Genomic DNA, 25345 nt, shown 5'->3' with positions numbered 1-25345 from the left:
TATAATCTGTCACCTAGCTCTTTCAAGTTTCCTGTTTTGTTTATATGTGACTAGTTTGCCTTTAGTTTCCAAATTTAAGTATCTAGATTTTTTTTAAATCTCAGTTTTAATTCCTCATTAATTCCTGAGAGAGCTAGGCTCCTGGTCATCTCAACAGAATAACTGATGGCAACAAAAATTCAAAAAGGAAAAAAATTACTTAAGGATCACTTAAAATGCTGAGTTTGCAGGTTTTGCCAAGGTCTCAGCCTTTCATATACCTTTGACATTAAGAATAGTGCCTGTCTGAAAGTAATTTCATTTGATCTAGTGTGCAAGTCCAGAAGGATTGCACAGTGTACTTTGAGTGTAACTGGCTGGCCGATCAGGTCACAGAAATCAGCCTAGGTGGTCAGTGGGATGGCAGATATTATAGCCATGTTTCCCTCTTATGAATTTCCTCAAAAATTAATAAATTGCTAAATTACCAATGCAACCATTTTGATATTGCCTTAGTGTGTTTCAGAATGAGAAATTAAATGAACAGTGCCCAATAATTCTTCTATATGTAAAATTGAAAGTACCATTGAAACATACAATGCATTTAACTAAAGATTTATTCCAGTTTTGAAAAACAGAAATACATCTTGGCCTTTCTAGGTAATTAAGTTTTCTAAGGGCTGTGGCTGTTTGCAATTTTGATGTTACTCCTTTGGGATTATGTTCCTGACTTAATTTCAAAGGTAGTGTTTAGTGATATATAGCATTCTCCCCCATCCCAATTTCTGCAACAATATTGGAATTTTAAAAATTATCAGAAATAATGTAAAATCCATATAAATGATATAATACCATCTTATAAATGAAAGTTGCCAGATTTAGTGCATAAAAACACAGGGTTCCCAGTTACATTTGAATTTCAAACAACAATATCTTTTGTGGAAGTTTGGAACATACTTTTACTAGAAAGAATTCATCATTTAATATTCAAATTTAATAGGATGTCCTGTATTTTTCCTGATAAACCTACAAATATTAAGATTTTCTCAAGGTTTTACCTTTTCTCAAGTATTAACTTTTTCTCAAGGTTTTAAGAAAACTCTTAGTCTGAGCTCAACTTTGTATATTTATTAAGGTCTAATTTTTTTTGGGGGGTAACAATCTCTAAACAATTTCGAGATAATGGGTCAATTATATTAATATAACTGTGGTTTTTGTATCATTTACATGATGGTGAATGGAAAGCATATTATTATATTAATATTTATCAGCTTTGATTAATCATTTTTAGGTTTATCTTGTCCTCTGTCAGTATATAGCTTGATACATTTAACTTTGGAATATAAAGCTTAGATGTAATTTCACTTGATCTGCTTTCAGTTCATTTGTTCTTCCCTATTTCTAGATCTGCTATGTTTTTACTAAGCAGTCCATGAAAGTGGACAAAAGTATACAACACGTTGGAGGAAAAACCATCTCCTTCTACTTTTGTAGAGAGGGAATTGTGTCTTTAAAGGTTAATTAAGTGCTAATACATTCTCTTCATTCTTCTCACCTGGGTGTTAACTTTGAAATTGCTTGCTTCTTTAAATGTAAAATATTTTTCATACTGAGTTTCTTACGTGCTAGAAAGAAGTTAGTATGATCAAAAGCTGAGTATGTTGTTGTGTTTCTTTGTTCAACAACACATCTGGAATCACAGTTTAAAATGTAGACAGCTCTATAATTGGCTCAGCTTCTCTGCAGTATTTTTGCTCTCCCCCTAAGTGACACCAGCCTCTTATGATTGAAGTAGTTTTATTTAGTTAAGTCCTTTAGCTATTCAGTTTATCTTTTTACCTCAATTTCTTTTTGAAAAACCGTCTAAATTTCTTCATTTATACTGCTCTGATTTTGGAATTCTTTGCCTAATTAATAAATGAGAAGCCAAAACAACTCAGGATAGATTGATTTGTTTGCAGCCACGGACTGAGAATTGCACCAAGGAAAAACAATGTAGATTTTTAAATTTTTCATTCAGTGCAGCTGTATTGCCATGATCCAGCCTTTCCTTGCTACAACTTTCTCTGTAATTTTTTTGAAAAAGTATAAAGATATTTATTTAGTACTATAAAGAAAAGAAAGATTGCATTTTCTAAACAATTATGCATTATGAAATTAAAATAACTCCTATGAAAATATGCCAGAGGAATGAAGCATAGTCCACAGAACTTCCTTTTATTGCTTCTCCTTTTTTTTTTTTAATTTGGACAAGAGATGAAATAAAGTATACAATTTAACTAGGACTATGTTGAAAGTCTTTTGAATTTGTTGAGAATCTTTTGGATTGTTGTTTTCAGAAATTAACATTTTAACAATTATGCATGTTTTAATGAGAGAAGTTATCTCTGAATCAGTAAACCGTTTGAATTAAAAAAGCTCTTTGAAATATAACTTAATACAGTTACTAAAGCTAGGCTAATGAAACATAAGCTATTAGACATTTTTGTTTCCAAGCAATTATATATTATTCAAATGTGCTTCTAAAATGTCTGAAGCTGTTTTATTTTCTTCCTTCTGCAACAGCTTTCCTTTCTTTGTACTGTTAACAAAATATTTTTTACAAAGAAGCAGTACAGATTTAAACTGTAATCTATGCCCTATAAAAACAGTGATTTCCACTTTAGTTAACTACAAATGAATGCCGTCTAATTATGTTAATAAAGATAGCAGCAATTGATCTATAGCAGGTAATTTATGTCATAATGGGGAAATTGCCGGCTTGTATTTGGTCAGTGGAAAGGGGTTAATTTAGGTTAGTTTGCGGATGTTTCTATTGCAAACACCTGTCCTTGGAACACAGTTATTACTATTCAGGAATAAATGAATATACCTTAACTTGACCTTTCAAGATAGAAAAATAACGATGCGAGGTTCTTTTTACAGTTTTACATGCTTCTACAAAAATACGTTTCGGTGGTTTCAGGTTTTTTTTTTTTTTTAAGCTTTGCTTTATTTTCAGAATAGAGAGATGCCTCTTTAAGTTCTGTTGGGTGCTCACATGAGAAGCAAACTAATCAATGGCTTAATGGTGGGGTGGAGGGGGAAATAGATGAACCCAGTTATTAGGTTTTTTTAATGTGATCTAAAGCAAAGCAGTTAGTGGAAACTCCAAACCTTAAAGGTGGAAGAATTCTAGAGACCGTATTTGTCAATTGAATAATCATTTCACAGGGGAAGAAACAAAGCCTTGGGAAGCCACATTGCTAACTAGTCAATGCTTAAAGTCGTGTAAGCATTTAGCCATGTGCTCAGTAAGCATTTTAAAACACTGACTGTGTGCCTATAGTAGATGCTGTTGGTTCCCTGCCCACATCTCCTCAGCGCGTGCACATGCCCACGTGCACACACACACACACGCACACTTGCACACAGGCATAGACAAGCACATAATCTTACAGCTTCCTACTCTAAGCATCTGCACATCTCGGCCTTGAGGGCTTTCTCTGGTGGCTAGGATGTGCATGAGTGAACATTGTCCATGACAGTGTGGATGGATACTACCTGAGCCGCCTCATTCTTTGGATATGACAGTTTTGAGTGAAATTCTATATAGCCTCCCCAAGGCTTCTAGGGAAACTGAGCCCCAGTTGTCCACCTGCTCTTGACCACACCTGGTGCTGAATTCTTTTGCCTTGGTGTGTCACTTCTCCATTCGCCTGTTGGTGTCTCCTGGGATCACCTCCTGAATAAATTACCTATATTCAAATGCTGGTCTCAGTGTCTGTTTCTGGGGAACCAAACCTAGGACAGTGTTAACCAGTCAAAGAACATCTTGTCTGTGGAGTATTAAGATAATTCGTCAGATGATTCAACCACCTTATGAGGGAGGCAGGCTTGTTTAGTAGTCACTGACACCTAAGCTGTGATGGGCCTTGGGCCAGGCATTGAGCTCAAAACTGACTGAGGTGTAGTCTCTCACAGGGCTCAGGCAGGTGATCACAGTATGTGTGATGAGTGCACAGACTTGAGGCAGGGAGTGCAGCTCATCCTTGACTCAGATACTTGCTCATTTCTTCAATACAACAAACCAGTGATGTGTAGTGACTCTTCTCCCTGATTTATACAGTGGTGAAATAAGAGAAGGTTCTATGAGAGGCATTAAGAGGGGTATCCAGCCAGGTGCAGGAGCTCACACCTGTAATCCCTGCACTTTGGGAGACCAAGGTGGGTGGATCACCTGAGGTCAGGAGTTCAAGACCAGCCTGGCCAACATGGTGAAACCTTGTCTCTACTAAAAATACAAAAATTAGCTGACATGGTGGCACATGCCTGTAATCCCAGCTACTCAGGAGGCTGAGGCAAGAGAATCACTTGGACCTGGGAGGCAGAGGTTGCAGTGAGCTGAGATCATGCCATTACACTCCAGCTGGATGACAAGAGCGAAACTCCATCTCAAAATAATAATAATAATAATAATAAGAAGAAGAAGAAGAAGAAGAAGGGTATCCAATTTTGATGTGAAGTGGAGAAGCTGGGGAGTTTTCTCCAGCAAAGGAAGCTTCCTGGATGCACATGAGTGATGGAAAGTCTTTATTTCAGACTCCCAGTAGGAAGTGTGGCAGATTTCTCCCTAACATACCTCCTTCCCTCTTCCACTGTTTTCTACCTATAATGGGAGCCAGTCCATATATATGTCACTTGTAGCTCTCTCCTTCAGCTTTTCTTTTGCTCTTTCAACTCAACTCAGGAAATTCTCAGTATTCCTTTTTGTAATAGGGCGGAACATCCTTTGTTTCATATCCTGACTTTTTTTTTCCTTAACTATGCTTCATCATTTAGACTTCTTAGTTTTGTCCTGTGTAAAATCATCTATTTTTGAAACTTACAAATCTCTGTTCTACTTTAACAAGTCTTGCTTTTAAAACTGTTGCCTCATAGGAACGTAATGCAGTATCCATGCCGAACAGTGATGTATTTGTTTTAGCTGTTACCACTTTCACATAGATTGCCGAAACCTATTGTCTCATGATTGTGAATGAAGCTGGGATAGAGGAGAAGGAAGAATGGAATTCAAAGAGCAATATAACATAAGCTTTATGAAATTTTCAATCAATATATTTTCAAAAAGATTGTACCAGTTGAATGTCTAATAGATTTTGTACAGCTTAAATAATATATAGTAATCCTCCTTTATCATTTCGCTTTCTGTGTTTTCAGTTACCTGTGGTCAATCAAGGTCTGAAAATATTAAATGGGATAGTTCAGGTATAAATTCATAAGTTTTAAATCGCACACCATTCTGAGTGCCATGATAAATTCTCCTACCACTTTACTCCATCCTGCCCAGGACATGAATCATCCCTTTGTTCAATGAATCCACCCTGGACACATATTTAGGGGTAGATTTTCAATGCTAATTCTGCTTGACCCTTTCTTTTATACTATCAGCTGAGCATTTGATTTAAATTATCTTTTAGAAAAGTAGAAAGAGGGTAAAACTTATTTAAGCAAGGAAATACTACCATTCTCTAGGGCAGGACGTGAGAAAGAAGCTATTCTGAGGTCAAATTTATTTTCATCCAGGACTTGCCCAAAGCTCTGTGAGATGTCAGCTCATGGGAACTTGGCCTCCTGGTCCCTAAATATGCATGGCTAAAATACCAGTTGCCTATAATACTAATTACCATGGAGATTAAAGTTAACAGAGAAGAGCTAGTTTAGCAGAAGTTTATCTTTGGTGGGGGGATGGTAATCTAGCCATTGACAAAAGCAAGAGACTTATGAGACAGAAATAATAAGAACTGTGGAAAAACATGTAGCAGTAAGAATTCTAAGGTGCTCTGATGGGAAAAAGTTGAAAGCTTATTCTGAGGCAGAAAGAAGCAGTAATCGTTCCTGCCAGTTAGTCACTTACAAGCCATCTTGGTTATTAGATCTGCTGTCTTGGGATTGCAGTACAACCCTTATTTTACTTAATGGCCCCAAAGCGTAAGAATAGTGATGCCAGCATAAAGTTATAATTACTCTACTTGATTATTGTTGTTAATCTCCTACTGTGCTTAATATATAAATTAAACTTTATCATAAGTTTGTATACATAGGAATATTATCTATATCTACAATGTCAGGCCTTTACTGGGGGGTCTTGAAAGTTTCTTCTGGAGATGAGCAAGGAGTACTATATATATGTGGATGTTTATTTCATAATAGACACATGACAAACGCCCTTTGTCCTACCCCTTTCCTATCCTACATATCCCTATGAGCCTGAAGAAAGATGAATGAAATTGATGTAGTGATAACCAACCTAATGTTCTTTGAGGCTATGATTTTGAACAGATTATTTTAAACTCAGTTATTCATTGACCGTAATGTTAATCCTCATATTTTGTTGTAGTATGGTAATAATCGGAAGTTGATAATGATCAATCTGGAAATAAAGTGCTAATATCACCATTGGACAAATTAACAACTCTTTTGCTAAGACATCATATATTATGATCAAGTGCTGTTGACCTTGATCATGACTCAAGAAGATCTGTGGGGTGTCTGAATCAATAGGAAGAAACATAAGAAATGAAATATTTTGGAGAATTAAATTTTAATGCTTTAGATGATTATATCTAAAGCTTCATTGGAGTTACAGATTAAAGAAGATTAAAGCAAGTTCCTCAGCATTATGAATGTGTTTGTTCAGTTCTGGAATGAGGTTCCTGGGAGATTTGATGCCTGAGGAAAATAATATATTTACCTTCTCATATTCTACCTTTGCTCTTCTCATAGAGTTTAAATCATATATGTATTGATACCATTTGGAACACCAAAATAGCTTACAGGCAGATTTCTATTAAAGTTTATCCGATGAAGAAATAAATTGATATAGCTCTTAATGTTTAATAGGAATTGATCTCCTTTGAAGTTCAAGAACCAAGGAACTTTGAAATCAGTCTACTTGGAATTTCTCCTTGATTTCCTATAAGAGTGGAAGTAGCCTACCTTTTAACTTATTTGAACTTTTGTAAAGCTGTGTACATTTTTTTGACTGTGATGCATTATGTATACATGTGTAGGGGTGTGTGTGTGTGTGTGTGTACTTGTTTTGTTACTTTATTAGAATTTCTAGTAGTTTCTTTTTTTTTTTTTTTTGAGATGAAGTCTTGCTCTGTTGCCCAGGCTAGAGTGCAGTGGCATGATCTTGGCTCACTGCAACCTCTGCCTCCCGGGTTCACATGATTCTCCTGCCTCAGCCTCCCAAGTAGCTGGTATTATAGGCATGTGCCACCATGCCCAACTAATTTTTGTATTTTCAGTAGACAAGGTTTCACCATGTTGGCCAGGCTGGTCTTGAACTCCTAACCTCAGGTAATCTTCACCCTTTGGCCTCCCAGAGTGCTGGGACTACAGGCTAGAGCCATGTCGCCCAGCCACATTTCTAATGGTTTATCACAGGCTTATTGTATTCATTTAATTCATTTCTCAGTCCTTTAAATAGCATTTCATACAGCATTCCAGACACTGCTAGCATTGAGTATATGCACAGTAGGACACTGTTTCTGCTCAAATTGTAGTAATTTAATCTTCTTACCTTTTAAAAAAATGTACTTATGTAGAAGCAATGAGCATTTCCTTTTAGTGAATGTCATGAATGTTTCTTTCCTCTAGGCAGATATATCCATTTGTGTCACCAGCATGCTAGTACAGATCTGGGCTGTAGTACATGAGTATCTTTGCAGTTAGGTAATTAAACATAGTAAAGACACATGGATCTATTATTTTTGCTGTGACCACTCCTCTTAGATGGCTTTGGCTTGTAGATTGGTTTATGTGCTGGACAACTTATGAAGTGATACTTTAACTTACAAGCACCATAATGGCAACTTAAAAAGTAGGCAGACTAAACATTATAAATATGCATTTGAAAATACCTGATGAATAAATGTGAAGTGATACGTGGCAAAAATAACAGAAGCAAGCTTACAAAAGGCCAAAATTATTTCTAGTTTCATTGTTCTTCCAGTAGGCTAAAATTTAATAATAATTTTTAATCACGTTTTAATGCAGATTGTAAGACCAAGTTAAAAGAATGGATAAAACGAATGAATGTTTCTCAAAGATTATTTACTCTTTTCTTTATTATTGGGTAAACTAGAGAGGGTACGTGTGTGTGTGTGTGTGTATGTGTTTGTGTGTCTGTGTGTGTGTATGGAATTCACTGTCTCTAAGAAGGAGGTCATGCCTGCTTTCATAATACCGATACACAGGAGGTACATGTATTTGCCTGGGGATAAGAAGACTCAGTTTAACTGTTGCTAATCTTAGCTTTTCAATACACAAAATTGACATTGAGAATATTTAACTCACTGGGGATTAACTTTAGTAATCAGGGTCTCAGAAAACATGTGTGTTTAGCTTTCTAACCTAAATCAGGCTGAGCATATGTACAAAGCTCAATGCTTATTGATTCTTATGAAAGAATGCTGAGAATTCAAACAAGGAACAGATTACATGTTTTCACTATAATCCATACATCATTGAATCACACTGGGAAAATCATTTTACTTTAATAGTTTTAAATCTCTGAAATTCAAGCATACAATCAAAATGTATAGTTATTTGATTTTTTATTATGCAGCTAATTTTAAAGGCTAGTGAAGAGTTGATGTAAAAAAATTGATCCCGCCGGGCGCGGTGGCTCACACCTGTAATCCCAGCACTTTGGGAGGCCGAGGCGGGTGGATCACGAGGTCAAGAGATCGAGACCATCCTGGTCAACATGGTGAAACCCCATCTCTACTAAAAATAGAAAAAAAAAATTAGCTGGGCATGGTGGCACGTGCCTGTAATCCCAGCTACTCAGGAGGCTGAGGCAGGAGAATTGCCTGAACTCAGGAGGTGGAGGTTGCAGTGAGCCGAGATCGTGCCATTGCACTCCAGCCTGGGTAACAAGAGCGAAACTCTGTCTCAAAAAAAAAAAAAACAAAAAAAATTGATCCATCATTTAAAAAATGGTAATGATTGCTAATATACTACTTATAAAATATTAAGTTGGCAGTAGGTGATTTTTGACCTTTAGAAAAATGTTAGAAAAACATTAAAATGCATTGTCTTCATATAGGAGCTAAGAAAACTTTGAACTTGGCTTCTTTGATTTTTTTAAATCTTCTGCTAGAATTTTAAATTTTAGGGAAAAATATTTCATGCCAGAACACATCTTAGTTTTTATTCCACAAATCCTCTTAGTTGCATTTTGCAAATTACCTGAATGTGATTAAATAAAAGATGGATACACAAGGGAGAAAAGGAGGATGATGAAGAAATGGAATTCCTAATGAATCAGCAGGGGCTAGCATCCAGGACACAGATTTGGGAATTAATTCTAGAACACTGAAATTCTCATAACGCTACAAATAAAAATTGAATTTCAAGCAAACAATATTAACTATTAGTAACAGAAAATAAGACTAGAAGAAAACATTGTGGAAACTATTGTATTTGTATCAGTACTATCAATTTTATGTGTTAGAAACCAAATTCTTACTAGCTTAAGAATAATATGATTTGTCCTAGATGAAGGGAGCTTCAAGGATTCAGGCTGTAACCAGCTCAGCTTTTACAACCATAATTACTCCTAGACCTATTATTACACCCAAATAAATAGACAGAATACAACTATTGAATATATTTAGGTACTTGTTAATTTCTGTCATCAGGGAAGTGGACTGATGTGATTTACTAGCCAGACAGAATCACATGATTAGGTGGGGTGAAGAAACATTTTCTGAAAAGCTGTAGGATTTCTGTACAGAAAAACATTTTACCAAACAACGCTACGTTTGTTACAGTTTTTAAAACCTAAAACCTTCTGATTTACTGGTATGTAATTTTCTCCAGCAAGATTGTGCAGTTTGGATGTTGGAATGGATAAACAAACATTTAGGTTAATACAAGGTGAAAGTTTTTCTAGGCAATAATTAATGAATGACAATTGGCATGCGAAGGTGTAGATGTAGAGGCGGAAGAATGTGAAATCACACGGGTCTGGAACACAGCAACACAGTTGGTGGACAGGACGCATATAAGCCCCTTCCACTCCAGTTAATTACCGTTTGTATTAGGCTTTCTTAGAAATCGTCTCATTTGTTTTATCAGATTAGAAAGCAAAACAACAACTGGTAATTTTATTTCTTCTCCACTCTGCTGTGTGGAATCTGTGAAGGCAGTACTTTAAATAGACACATCGCATACTAAACCGATCTAAGAAAATGAAATTAAAATTACATTATTTCATGTATAAGTAGGTATATATTAACTATAGTTAATAGAGAAATTCTATGGATGTGTATTCCTGACATTTTTCATATGTAAAAAATAGTTAACAATTATGGGTCACATATTGTGTGCTATGCACTGTACTTAACACTTAACATCAGTTATCTTATTGTCTCTTGTCACATGATATGAATGCAGGTTTATCACGTCTTCAGTTCAGTTACATGGTAACACTGATCTCGAGATTCACCTGTGCCTGTTTATTTTTTCCTTTTTATCTTCTAAATTACAAACTTTCTCAATATGTTCATTGTTTTCCAAACTTCAAACAAATATAATGACATGAAAAAAAATACTTTTTTCATGGACCACTGTCTTGAAAATGATTCAGTCACATTCATACACCCCTTCCCGACTGACACACACGCACACACAACCACACACAAACACACGTTACTAAGTTCTTTTATTTACACAGTGTAGAGTGCTGTTGGTTGAACTCATCCCATGTACAACAGTTAATATGGACAAAATAGCAGTGGTTGCTAAGTCAAATTGCTACATAATATATTTTCAGAAAATTTGAGTTATTAATGATTTTAGCTAAACAGCATAGATCTTGGCTGGCATGAATCATTAACATAAGTAATTTTTAATGAAAAGTTATCTATAATGTTGAACCAATTGACTTCATATTTGGAACTCAGGAGTGATAAAAATGACAATAAGATTGCAACGTTTTTTAAAAGTGACTTTAGCAGAAAGTACCGTTGCCCAAAATTTGTCAGGCTGTGAATCGTGTGCAGAGTCAAGTATAGCCAAGAAAAGAGAATTAGTAAATTGGACAGGAAGTTAGTCTCTATTTGAATTTTGAATGCGTTATATATTTTAATTGTTGACTATAAAATCTTAATTTTCAGTTGCAATATTTAAGACTTATTCCTGGCAACATCTTAGCTCCATCGGGAAGCTTTGCCGGTCTGCTTCAGATTTTCAACGTAAACTATTCATCAGAGGCTGACTGTTGTGGGCAAGTGGCATACAAGGGACTGTCATTCAAAATATACATTTTTAAGATGGAAAGTTCTGTTTTGCTCAGATTTAATTTTTGACTCCCAATAGACAATATGGGACTAAAGTAATTTATCTCTCAACTTGCTAGGGGATGTTTTAAATTTCAGTAAGCAGCAGTTATTATATTAGCATGGACCATTTGGGCAAATTTGTTTCAAGGAGATAATAAATAACTAAACTGCATGGTTAAAAATCAGAAACAAAACAATTTGTTCTTGTCATCTGGTGGTACTTAAATTATGAAAAATAGCTCTCTAAAGGTTTAACTAATCCCTGAATCTAGTTTGAGGCTGTTGCTGACTTTATTCTATCATACTGCACATAATACCTTGAAATCCACTGAAAACCTGTGTTTGCATGTGTAATACCTTCCAAGATGATGATGTTTAATAATTTGCATAAAGATATTTAGGCTGAAGGATAATAGGGAAACAAGATTACTCAATTCTGTCATTTGTGCCTGTGGTAATTAGTTTATATGCCATAGTTTTAATTAAAGTATTAAATGATACTGGTATAACTATACTTTCTGGGGAAGGGACTGAGGGCATTTTTAGTGATAAGACAGGGAAATGGTTAGGAAAGAAATGCACACACATGCTCAAACTGATCAACAGAGGGGCAATGTCTTAACTATCTGAAATTCTTAATTCTGAACTGTTTTGAAAACTGAGAAAGTTTTAGTTTATGTGGTCATGTCATCCAACCATAATGATATATCTTTCCTATGCAGCAGATCAGGTCCTTGCCACAGACAAGTAGGAGGGTGATCACTTGCCCCCTGTGGTCAGGGTGTAGATGTTATTCATCTTTGTTTCTCTAACACTAAGCACAGAAAAGGTTGCCAAAACAATTGTTGAGTAAGTGGGATGTGGCTGCCTCAGTTGATGCTGAGACCCCAAAATCTCCCTGTATAAAGTCTAAGTGAGATGGGAACAGGAGACTGGGTTAAGGGAAAAAGAATTCATCTGAGACTTTGTCTTTTTCTCCTTTAATTTTACCCACTTAAGGCATTTAACTGTTTTTTTTTTTTTTTTTTTAAATTTCCTCCCCTAATTTTCTATTAGCACAGAATTCATTTTAAGCAAAACTCATGTCTATAAAAGCATCAGAACAGAATTTGGTTGATTTAGTGTGAATCATCTTTCATTCCTGAGAATTGTCCTTTGTCTCAATTCCGTTAAGATTGGTTCTGGATATATTTTGGTGACTCAGTGATTTGAATCACTCTAATGAAAGACTGATTTAGTTAACTTAGCTGCACATATCTTAACATATATTTCGAAATAGCAAGGAGATAGCTTAAATGGTTTTGATATGAAAGAGAATGACTCCCTCTCAAAAATATGATTTTTTCTCAAAATTATAATTGAAATTGTTTTTGAGCTAAATAATTCTGAAATCATCCAAACAAAAATCACAAATGAATAATTGCAATTTTTTCATAAGAAAACATGACTGACACTGAGGAAATATTTTTATATAGTGACATAAATTAAGTGCTCTTTGAATGTTTGGCATTTATTTTAATGTCATATTCTGTAGAGGTGGATTTGGTTAAACGAGGAGATGCACAGTTACAGGTTCTCCAAATCCTGATGCCCTATATGAATTTATCCTTATTAAAATTGATCAAGTGAGCTTTTCTGTTTCATGAAATAAAGGAATAATGAAATATGTATGTTATCAATGAAAAGTTTGGGGTTTGAGAAAGAAGAGCATATTTATAATATGAGTTTTCAAAAAATTCTCCTAAGCCAAAAGCAATATCCCATTTATTGGTGGAGAAGAAATTTAGTTTTAAGGTATTGGACGTAACTGGTTGCATATTCCACTAAGATCTATGTTCTCTTCTTAAATTGTGACAACCTGTCTAAGCACACATATTTGAGTAAGTGCTTTCTCATTTTGTTGTTTTATATAAAAAGTCACAGTTTTGTTTTTTTCATTGATGTTTTGACCATGTAAATGAATGTTATATTGAGAAAGAACTCTTTTAAAATGGAAACGCTAACACTGAGCCCCGGTGGCTCATGCCTGTAATCCCAGCACTTTGGGTGGCTGAGGCGGGTGGATAACTTGAGGTCAGGAGTTCCAGACCAGCCTGACCAGCATGATGAAACCCCATCTCTACTAAAAAAAAAAAAAAAAAAAAAAAAGCCAGGCATGTTGGAATACACCTGTAATCCCAGCTATTAGGGAGGCTGAGGCAGGAGAATCGCTTGAACCTGGGAGGCAGAATTTGCAGTGAACGGAGATTGTGCCACTGCACTCCAGCCTGGGTGATATGCAAGACTCCATCTCAAAACAAAAAAGAAAAAAAAATAGGAAATGTCAAATACTTAGTTACAAGAAAGGAGTATGGATGAGTATGGATGTTTGACATGCAATATAATTTTATGACTGATATATTTTTGTTCAGTTTACTTAAAAACTCAGCATTTAGAATTACATGCAATCCAAAATCCAGAAAGCCTTGTACAAATTCATAATACTTAAGTAAACTTCGAAGTGTACCTTTTCAATGACAGTTTTAAAAGCAACATAGAATTTCAGAGTTTAGAGAGTTCATCATTATATTATGCACCCTCACAATTCAGTATCTGAAAGAAGAGATAAGTATCAGGTTTTGTAGAATATAGTACACAAAAAGGGAAAAAAAATTAGAAATTCTCAAACATATCTTTTTAATTTTTAATTTTACTTAATGTTAGTTTCATGCATAGCTCTTCTTAACTGAATCAAAATACTTAATTTGTATCAATACCGACACTTAAAAAATCATACTTGCAACCGTTCTGATGCTAGGTAAGATACTCTTAATCTTAGGCTTAATAAATAATGATTGTTTATTTATATTATTTTATCACTAGGAAATACATTGACTGACCATTAATTCTAGTACCATGGATCAAGTATAATCCTACATACAACGGTTATTTTATGTAATTGATCTGTATTCATTATTTTACCTAAAGAGTTGGAGTAGATACGTTGACTTGTGTTGTGCCTTTGTTGGTACAGCATTGTGTGCATATACATATTAGTATCTGATGAAAATGACAAAGTTGAACTTCTTGAAATTCAGTGCAGCCTCACCTTGTTGTCTACGTGTTGCCATTCTGTTAATATAAGCCAGTACATTGCAGAAAATGAAGTCTAAAATGAAGATGAACGTATTCAGTGCTTTAACTTTTGGTAGAATCCACATTTTAAATAGAAAATTGTCTCCTAAGTATAAACTGCAGAGTTACAAGCAGGATCAATAAACTAGTAATTAGGTTTGGGTCTCAGGTGGATTCAGAAGATTGTCTTGCTTTGTTCATGTGATGACCTCAGCTTTTTATTTTAACTGTTACAAAATTAATGCTATAAGAAATGTTTCAGGAATTAGAACTTTTATGCATGTTAAATTTTTAGCTACTAAATAATTCTTTAAAAAATCAATTAAATAATTTAAAACTTTTAGTGATTCTAAATGGAATTCAAACTCATGAGTTTCAGCCTGTATTATGAATCATATAGTCTGATATTTATATTGGTTTTGGTTTGTTTGGTCTTCATAGAAACATATTTTATGGAGTTTCAGTTTCATGTTTCTTAAAAACAGGCAGATCTCTGTGGTAAATAAACTAAGAAACAAAACACAGTGTATTTTCCTCTTGGAGATTTATAATGCACAGCCACACATTGTCTCTGTGAAGTTCTGCCAAAAAGAGATAATTTCAACTTTATTGTTTTCTAAAGTCATATGACCATGGAATGCTTTTGCCACATAACATCTATTAACATCTTGAAGTGGTGATTTTTTTTTTTTGGAGGGGGGAAGGGAATATACTTTCAGAAGCACTAATTTAGTGAACTTTTCCCCAGTAATTTCTTTTTTTAAAAATTGTGTATTGTATGTTTTCTTTTAATAAAATTTTAGAGCATCTATGTTTTTGGGTGTTTAACAGGAAGAGAAAAATACGTGATCACATAGTTTACAACTTGAAGACATATGGAAGATGAACTATGTTTTCAATCAGTTGGGGATAAGAAAGAGAAATCAGTATAAGTAGATTATTTTTACATTGCATAGAACTAGCCCCAGAGATACAAAAAATAGGAGTTTTAAATTCTTGACAGTCATTCTATTCATCCGTTTCCATTTTTCCTCTGTAACACAGTTGGTACATATAAATATATGTTTTGTGCATATTTAAAATATAATCTTTCTTTCACAATATATTGTATTTTTCAGGAACACTAGTGGCTAGCAGAGTCATCCGTATATATTTACTTTTGCTAGAAAGCCAATGCTAATTCACTGCTTTGCTAGAATATGAGAATATTAGTGTGAGATGATCTGATATTTTTTACTCTCTGAATTCCCACGTGCTCATCCTTTCTTATCTGACTCTCATGAGGAAATTTCTGCCTATATTGTATAGATGGACATTTCTTCAAGAATCATTTCAAGACTCCATGTGTGTGTGTGTATGTAAAAATCATGGCTTCAACAAAGTATTAGGACACATATCTTACATGCTTCTTAAATTATCCTGTTTATTGTGTATTAATATATGGGTGTATATATGTTTGTGTATATTTTACTTATGAATTTTTCACTTTATTTTTACTTGACAAATGGGTCTCAGACTTACACTGAGACCTTTTTCCCAATGCAAGATATAATAGTGCTGATAAACTGTTTTAATATGTTCTTAGAAAAATAGTGGCTAATCCTTATGGATCATTGTGGAATATATTGTGAAAGAAAGATTATGAGGAGTTTATTTTAAACGTGCATAAAATGTATTCAGTGTTTGATATTGTATTCTTTTTATGAAAATCAATAAAGCATTCTTTTTTTTTTGTAGAGCAATGAAGTTGTCTACTACAATGCAAAGGATGATCTCGATGTGAGTATTGAATGTTTTACATTAAATTCTAAGAAAAACTTAATTACAGTAAAGTGATTGGTCTTATAGAATAAATAGAACTAGCAGGCTTAGTTTTTAAGACAGTGTTAGGTTGCATGAGCAAAATACTAGCTAGATACAAGATAATTAAGAACTTTAGTACTTTTGTGATTCTTAACAACTTATTCTTGGCATCTAAGTAACAATTCCATATTTTCCTCTGGATTTGAACTCTCACTGCACTCTGTCCAGACCTCAGTCCATTGTACCAACTGTGATACTCTGGATGCCATTAGCAATATTGAAAATAGCTATCAAATCCCATCTACCTCTGCATCCTGGCTCCTGTCACCAGGGTCACAACACCTATCTGCTTTGACTCGAACTTTGCACACCAGGGAGAACCATGTACTTCAGCTACAATATGAATGACACCCCAGAAGCTGTGCAACAACTGGCCCTGCTTGTACAGTCTGTAGAATGAAGTAGTTGCTTCCTATGCCTTTTTAAGTAAATGGCTCTGATGTGCATATTTAAATGATTTTAAAATGTGGATTATTTTCATGCTAATTGGTTACTTCTAATACTGCCACATTTGGATAGGAATTGAACAACACATTTTATTATTTAGTTACAGTGAAAACATTTTCAAAAATAATAAAGGTTACGTTTAATTTTTAAAAAATTCTTATACTTGATTCTTACATCAAAAACTACCCGGACATACTTATTTTTTAAGACAAAAATATTTGTTAAGGTCATCCTATATTATAGGTATTTTAAGAGCTTGGGATATTTCAGTAAATGTAGCAAACAAATAAAAGTATTATATGTCTTTCACATATTTCTTATCTGAATCAAAATAATTGTGTTTGTATATTATTATGTGGAATTTTCTTCCAGCTATTTAAAAGAAGAAAATGAAAAAAAACCAAAAAAACAAAAAACAAGTCTATCTGGTCTTCAGAAAATGAGAAAACATGTAATGGCTTGATATGTCACAGTTTCCCAAATTATAACAAGTTATACCACCACTATCTCAAACCATACACTAACCACTTTACACAAATTATTTTACTTACTTCCTACAATAATACTGTGAATGAAGAAGGTTTTATTTTTCCCAATTCATAGTTGAAGAGCTAAGGGTGTTTTGAAAAGTATATTTTTCCTCTAGACATAGGTGGCATTCCAGTGACATCTTTCCTCTTACAATGAGTGTATATATTATTTTAATAATGTAGGAGGCTTGTTAAGTACAAACTGTCAACTAAAAATGTTTTAAGTTTATTGATATCAAAGTAAATACCAGTTTTGAAGAGTTGTTTAGTTTTGTCATTATAATTAGCAGTTGATATTTTTTAAATTATTTAAAAATACATAAAAATCTTCATCAACCTTCCCGGTGATACATAAATTGCAACATTTGTTAAACATTTAATTTGTAAAAGTGTGATAAAGACTTAGAATAAAGTGAATGCCATTGACATGCAGTCCTCTAATTAAGGATCGCATAAAGATAATGAAACCAATACTGAAAATACCTTTTTTCTCTAATCTAATTAAAGAAGTTACATTTATATGTCAAACAGTTTTATTTATTTAGGTTTGCTCATTATTTAGAAAGTTATTTTTATTTTATAGTGAAATTGGTCATTTTGCTTTGTTCAAGATTTTAACAATTATCTGTAAAATGTCAATATGACTTTATAGTAACTGTCACCCCAGTTTAAATCAATGCTTCAAAGTTGCCCATTTGAGCATATATGTCCGCTACAAGTGGAAAAGTGCGCATTTGTTACTGTTTGTAATACTTGAGTTGTTCTAATATTGTTACATAGATTGCCTTCACTGATGTTCATTCAAATATTTAAATCAAGCTCTTTTGGGAGAGACAAAAATTGTATAAGTGAACTTATTGAATTTTCCCTGTTTTTCCCATTTTCTCATCTAAAAAAAATAGTATCTAATACTACTGTGGGTAGTGCTTACGAAAAGGATTCATTCTCTCTTTTCTGCCATGAGATGAAATTTAGCAAATTAAATCAAAGCCTTATAAATAGTAAAATGGCCATATTTAAATTTAAAACTTAAAAAATGATGGTCAGCATTTGGAGAAATCTCAATTTCTTTATGAACAAATAACATTATCAGAATAATTTATAAAGAGTATTGTTTGGTACAAAGTGAACTAGAACAGGAATTGGAATAATTCATGCCCTAATCCAGCCCTGAAATTATAGTCACCCTAAGGGCTTAAACACCTATTAAAATTTGAACTGTTATTCTCTCATCTAAGACATGATACAGTTGAATAGGTGATCCATTAAAGTTCATTTCAGTTCTTGACATTCTTAGGTTCTAATGAAAATATGCTTGTACATAAAGAATATACTTACATGGATAAAGAATATGACTTTATAGAATTGAATAGTCAAAAGGAGGGAAGAAAATTACATTCATTACTCATAGCCTACTCTAAGCATGTTGGTTTTTTTTTACATTTTTAAGATTTTTTCATGAACATCTATGCTTACTTATTTGCATGATTCTTTAAGTACACAAGTTATTAAGTGGCAAAATCATTTTTTATCTTGTGAAATAGTTGTTGGATCATTGTTTTGAGTTGATATATCATGACTCAATTAACTTCACTTCTACCTTGGAGTTTAATTTTCCTTTGTGAGTATTCACATAAATATCAATACATCTTTACACATAAACATTTTTCTTCAAAGTTTTGAACTTACTTTTAGGACAGATTCCCAAAAGTGGAAATCCTTGACATTTTAATGAATTTTTATATATAGTGCAATGTCATAAAAAGAACCAGACCAAGTTCTGCCATCATTAATGTCCAGAGACATTATTTCCTCCTAGGCTGCTCAGCAGAGATGATAATCTAACACAGTCAAATAGTTTTTCACTGTTTTGATTATTTGTGTCTTCCAGTATTCGGCTATTCCCCCCAACATGGGAAACCATGTTTTTTCAGGCTCATTGACTTGTGAAAGATGCTGAACCGAAGTGAGATTGTTCACATATCTGTGAAATCTGTACATTAATATGCACTTCTTAATACTGGGTAAAAGAAGTATTACTTATTTTACACACAGAAGTCTGAATACCTGTTGCTGATATATATTAGCACTACATAAATATTCATTGCATTTGGCCATACTTAAGACTGTCATTGCTTAAGTAAAGCAAGAATGTAATTTGTTAAGAGAAAAAATGTTTGGGAGGAATTACATCAGAAAGTATAACTCTACTTATAGAAGGCTTTGAAAAGTAAAAAGACCAACAAATTATCATTTCAAATTAACTTGAGTATGAAATACAAAGTTAATCCTTGTGACATCATTCAGTTTTCTGTATTTGGAATATTTCATGTGCATTTTTTTTGAGAATTTGTAAAAAAACTATATGATAATGTATTGTACACTTTACTAAAAATTTTTCATTGGACAAGCTAAAGGTGGTTTAGAATATGATAATGCTAATGTCTTATAAGACCTCGAACATTGAATCAAAATGAATTATGTTGTATTTATTAGTGTATCAGTTTGTCTGTTAGAGAGATCCCTAAAATAAAAGTGGCCAAAACTAGACAGCAGTTGAGTTCTCTCTAGGAACATTCTGCATACATTGGCTAATACAGCAACTCCCTGTCTTCCAGGCCTCAAGTTTCTTCTTCCCTATTCTCTGCTTTCCTCAGTGTACCCTCCCATCTTGTGCTCCAAGATTGATATTCCAATATCCATGATTCTTTCTGCATTAGATTAGAGGAGAGAGGCAAATGAGAATAGGAGACTCACCTTTTGCCTTTAGGGGTATGTCTCAGAAGTATCTGTGCCTCTTGTCCACAACTTAGTGACCAGCCTTGCCTTGTTGCATGAGGACATGGAGTACTTTCTCCCTCCCACCCTTGACCCATGTATATGTACCCAACTAACATGTAGAGTTCTATAACTAAAGAGAGAAGGAAGAGGATAGTAATTGAGACATAATTAATTAGCAGTCTCTGCACTTGAATTTGTTCTTGAATTTGTTCTTGACATATTAAAGTTAATGCAGACACTCCACTCATTCATTTGAGTGGTACCTTTTAATTACAATCAAATTCTTTAACTGTGGAAGAAAATTCTTTTATAGTAAAATGAATATGAAATTAGGCACTGTGCTGAGTTTTTTCTAATATCTCCTGTATCTTGGTAACTAATGATGAAATTGTTTTCTGCAATAGAAATATTTACTATTACACAGTGAAAGTTAACTATAAGTAAATATTGTACTTTGATATTATAGTTAAGGATTTTCAGTGTTTACATTTTTTTTAAGAAAGATTGTTACCTATCTGATGAAGTTAGACTCATGGATGATGACATTTACTCACCCTCACCAAAAGTTTTGCAATAGGGGGTGGATTTAATTGGCTCCTTTATTTACAGCTTTGTACGTGCATTGCTTGATATTTTATATACCAGGTATTCACAAATCATAATGTCATCACGTTGTTGTTTGAAGTTGGCTACTATCACTGTTCTTTGCTGTCAGTTTTCTACATGCTAGTTTAGCTATGTATCTTTATTGTTCAAATTCTGCAATGTCATATTCCTCATTAAAAATTTGTCACTTGAGAGTATATGATGTAATTTTACCATCTCATACATCTACATCTAATATCTAATAACACACAGGAGCTAATTGACATACTAACTGCTGAGATGACATTATTAATAAATTTTGTCTTCAGTATGTTTCAATGCTGGTTAATATCTGAGAGCTGTTGAAAGAAATTATGGATAAATTAAATTTACCCAAGTTTATTTGTGTAAAGAGTGATTCATGAGTCTGGCAGTATGCAAAACTAGGAGAGCCCCCACCCAGCAACATGGTCAGGCAGTGTTTATAGACAGACAAAGGAAGTGACGTGTAGAAACAGCTTGATTGGCTATAGAAGGGCATTTACCTTACTTGGGCATGATGCACCATGTGCCTTTTGTGGACATAATCTGATGAGTGGGCAGCCTGTGATTGGCTGAAACTCAGCTGCTGTGATTAGCTGAGACTCAGTTATTAGTTACACTAATATGCTTTTAGGCTGGGCATGGTGTCTCATGCCTGTAATCCCAGCACTATGGGAGGCCGAGGTGGGCGGATCACAAGGTCAAGAGATTGAGACCATCTAGGCCAACATGGTGAAACCCATCTCTACTAAAAATACAAAAATTAGCTGGATGTGGTGGTGCACGCCTGTATCCCAGCTACTCAGGAGGCTGAGGCAGGAGAATTGCTTGAACGAGGGAGTCAGAGATTGCAGTGAGCTGAGATTGCGCTGTACTCCAGCCTGGTGACGGAGCAAGACTCTGTCTCAAACAAACAACAAAAACAACAAAAATAAATGTGTGTGTATATGTGAGTGTGTGTGTGTATATATATGTGTGTGTATATATATACATACACACACATTTAAAGTAGTTTGTTTACATACTAAGTTAGGTTACAAAGGTAACTTTAGGTCAAATTTAACTTAAAGAGCTAAATAAAGTTTCTATTTTAAATGTTATACCTCCTGGCTAAAACTAAAAGATTATAGATCCTGAGGCTGTGGTTATTATTTTTAACTTTTTCACCTCTTCTGCTGGAGATGATTTGTTTTTCAACTCCTAAGACTAGTACAATAGTGATCATTTTCTATATTTCCCAGTACTCACGTCAATCATTTTCTTTCACTGCTCTAATACAATCATCTAAGTTTAGACATTGTTCTTAAATATGTTCTTAAGAGCTATTGAAATGATCTCATTTTATAATTATAAACTTAAAATACACATTTAATTATGATGCATTATTAATATACAAATTTGTAAACATATTCATGTATCTCTTTTCTGTTATCAAGATCTTTGTCACTTACTGTTGACTCTTTTTTGGTGTTTAAGATCCTGCAGAAACGTATAATGTTTGGCAGTGAAATGAAAGTTTTTCCTTCTTGAAGGCACAGCCAATCTTTGTGAATTATTATATTGTGGTCCCTCCTTAGAGTAGAAGTTCCCAGAGAGCAGCTCTTACGCACTTACAGCAGCTGACATAACTCTTACACTGTTGAGTATATTGTACTCACTCAGTTAAACTTTCTTTCTCTACAGATCAATAAATCTAAATTAAAATTAAAGCTACATTTCACACAACTGTAAAGGGAATGTTCTTAAGCATAATTTGAGAACATGTCATAATTATATTCTACACATACGTCCCCATTTTTGTTCCCCATACTTTTGTTTTTAGAGAGACCCTTTCCCTTCTTTCCCCACCTTAGCCCAGACCTGTGTAGGTTTCTGTAATCTAGAGAATTGGGAATGAAATACATGAAATACATACCTTGAATAAAACACTTGCCCTACTGTTGAGCAGTGTTTTATATCATTATCACTTCTGTAGTTACAAATATGACAGCAGCAAGGACAAATACTTGGGGAGAAAAAAATCTATACCATCTGACTACTTCGCAGTCTCCAGACTAGATAGGCCTTTCTTCATTTAAGACTAATAAAATAAAAACTAGTCAATGGAGAAATCTATGAAAGATTCACTAACAGTAAAGTAGTATTAAAGGCATAGAGGAAAATTTTTCTCTAAGATAGTATTACTTCAGATACGTATGGCAGAAAGACAGATAACACTGAATATACGCTAACTGTCCCCAAAGAAGGAGCCAGTCAATGATCTATAAAAAGTAGACTAAAACCATCAAAACGAAAACCACTGAAACAAAATTCTCATTGGAGGAACTAAAAAATTTGACAACGTGAATTATTTAGCAATAATCCTCAGAAAAAGTTTGAGAAATACTCCTTGAATGCCAGCAAAGTAAAAAATGTGGGAACAAAGTTAATAAATGTGAAGGTTAGAATTTATAAGTCCCTGTCTTCTCAGAGATCCAGTCAAAATACATGCGTCAGATATAATCATCAAGGATTTAATAGAAGAAAACATTCAGGTCTGCAAAGAAATCTGTATATAATTGTAGATTTGGAAGGCCTACAGTGTTTCAGACAAAGATTTTTAAAAGTCAAGAACATTTATACCAAAAACTTGCTCAAGGGTATTCAAGAGGAGATTTCTAGTAGGCAGCTAAGTATTTAGTTTGGTTGCTTAGGAGAGTGGCCTAGAATAGAGTTTTATGTTTAGCTTTCGAGGGGAATTTGAAAACAAGTGGCTGAAATTTCCCGAGCAAGTGTGAAGTTACATATATAGCAAGGCCAGATTCATCTACAGATAAATTTTGGCATGCTTACACAAAGTTAAAAACAAAATGAATTTGAATACCTTTGGATGTAACATATTCTCCAGCCTGCTGTAATACCACTACTCCTTGTTGTCTTACTTTCAGCCTGCTTCACACATCTAGACAACATTAAAAAATATATATCTTAAGGCAGTAAAGATAGACTCCTCAGAACACCAACATTTAGGGGAACGTGGGGACGGGGAGGGGGGAGTATGGATATGAGTAGTTAGAGATGAAGAAGAAGAATTAGCAGCTTTCATAATAGAAGTAAATCATAGAAAGTCCTGAGTTTTTTACATGTTGGCATTAGGACGAAATTTGGAATTCCCTGATTTCTACTGTTCTTTAGTGTTTATTAGGCTGGTGTATCAACAGGTTCACATTTGGGTAGAAAGAATGATACGTTTGAGTGTACTCTATTGATTTTGTTCATTATAATAATGATGCATGGCCTTAAAGGTAAAACAAGCATTTAAAGTTGATCAATGCTTCCTTCAGAATGAAAGCTTTCTATTAGCTGCATCTGAATTAGTCACTTTGTGGGGAAGTTGTAAGCTCTTCAAGGACTCTGGTATAAGACAATTCCTCAAGGGCATTTTATAGTTATCTGCATGCCTCTACTTAGATCAGTGCTGTTTGTATTCACCTTGTGGCTATAAAATAAATACTGACAGCTAGATTTAGGTAAAACAGTGGCTGAAATAAAGTATAGAATTAATGTTTCCTTAGGATTGTATAGTATAAAAGTTATGGCTTTAGTCATTTAAACAGATTTTCCTCTTGAAACTTAAAAACACAGGTGTAGGCCGGGCGTGGTGGTGCACACCTGTAATCCCAGCACTTTGGGAGGCTGAAGCAGGCAGAATGCTTGAGCTCAGGAGTTTAAGAAAGCCTTGGCAATATGGTGATTTTTTTAAGCCTTCCTTGTTTTTTCTAGGTAGCAAATGGTAGTCCTTCCTGTGAGTGTTCTAAGCAATTTGTAATACATTTCTGGATTTAATGATATAATACCTTATACTATAGAATATGTATACAGGGTTTGGTCTTCAAATTTTTTGCCTCTACAAAAAATACTAAAATTAGCCAGGCATGGTGGGGTACACCTATGGTCCCAGCTACTTGGGAGGCTGAGGTGGGAGGATAGCTTGAGCCCAGGAGGTCGGGGCTGAAGTGAGCTGAGATTGTGCCACTGCACTCCAGCCAGGGTGACAGTAAGACCCTGTCTTAAAAACAAACTCAAAAAACAAAACTCAAAAAAACAAAACAAACTATGAAGGTGTAACTGGGATAAATTATTGGATGAGCCATAATTCTCATGGAAGGATATGTATGGCACATTTGGCCTTACTAGATATTTAAGGAAATCTTTCCTGTGTCCAGTTAACTTACGCTAGAGAATGTTAACATGACTAATCATGCTAATTACCTGATCATGATACCATACAATTCTTCCAATCAAATGCTTTACTTAAAACCCCAATTTAAATAACTTTCTCTTTAAGCCTTCCTTGTTTTTTCTAGGTAGCAAATGGTAGTCCTTCCTATGAGTGTTCTAAGCAATTTGTAATACATTTCTGGCTTTAATGGTATCATACCTTATACTATAGAATGTGTATACAGTGTTTGATCTTCTCCACTAAATTTTTAGCAATTTGAGGTAGAAATAATATTTAGTCTCTTTTTTAGTATACAGTAATGGTTGAGATAATGCTTGTCAAATTTGTATACTCTTTATTTTTATAGTGTTTGTGATGATGTATTCACCTTTTCAAGTGGTGCTGTATTGTAAACATGGTGGAAATGAAAATGTTAATTTTACTTCAAGGTTAGTGGAAGCAAAATT

At 34.1% G+C, this 25345-nt stretch overlaps 1 protein-coding gene across 8 annotated transcripts in view; it reads left to right on the top strand.

The window, feature by feature from the left end:
• CACNA2D1 (calcium voltage-gated channel auxiliary subunit alpha2delta 1) overlaps nt 1-25345 on the top strand; it is a 490964-nt gene that overhangs the window by 285276 nt on the left and 180343 nt on the right. For all 8 annotated transcript variants that reach the window (XM_021674256.2, XM_021674264.2, XM_021674268.2 and 5 more), the window contains exon 5: nt 16167-16208. In XM_021674256.2, coding sequence (XP_021529931.1) covers nt 16167-16208 — 42 coding nt within the window. The remainder of the gene's footprint in view (nt 1-16166; nt 16209-25345) is intronic.

The sequence above is a fragment of the Aotus nancymaae genome, unplaced genomic scaffold (assembly GCF_030222135.1).
Source record: "Aotus nancymaae isolate 86718 unplaced genomic scaffold, 86718_ANA_hifiasm-v0.15.2.pri h1tg000002l, whole genome shotgun sequence".
Lineage (NCBI taxonomy): Eukaryota > Metazoa > Chordata > Mammalia > Primates > Aotidae > Aotus > Aotus nancymaae.
The sequence above is the reverse complement of the archived record's forward strand: the minus strand, read 5'-3'. Positions and strand labels throughout refer to the sequence as shown.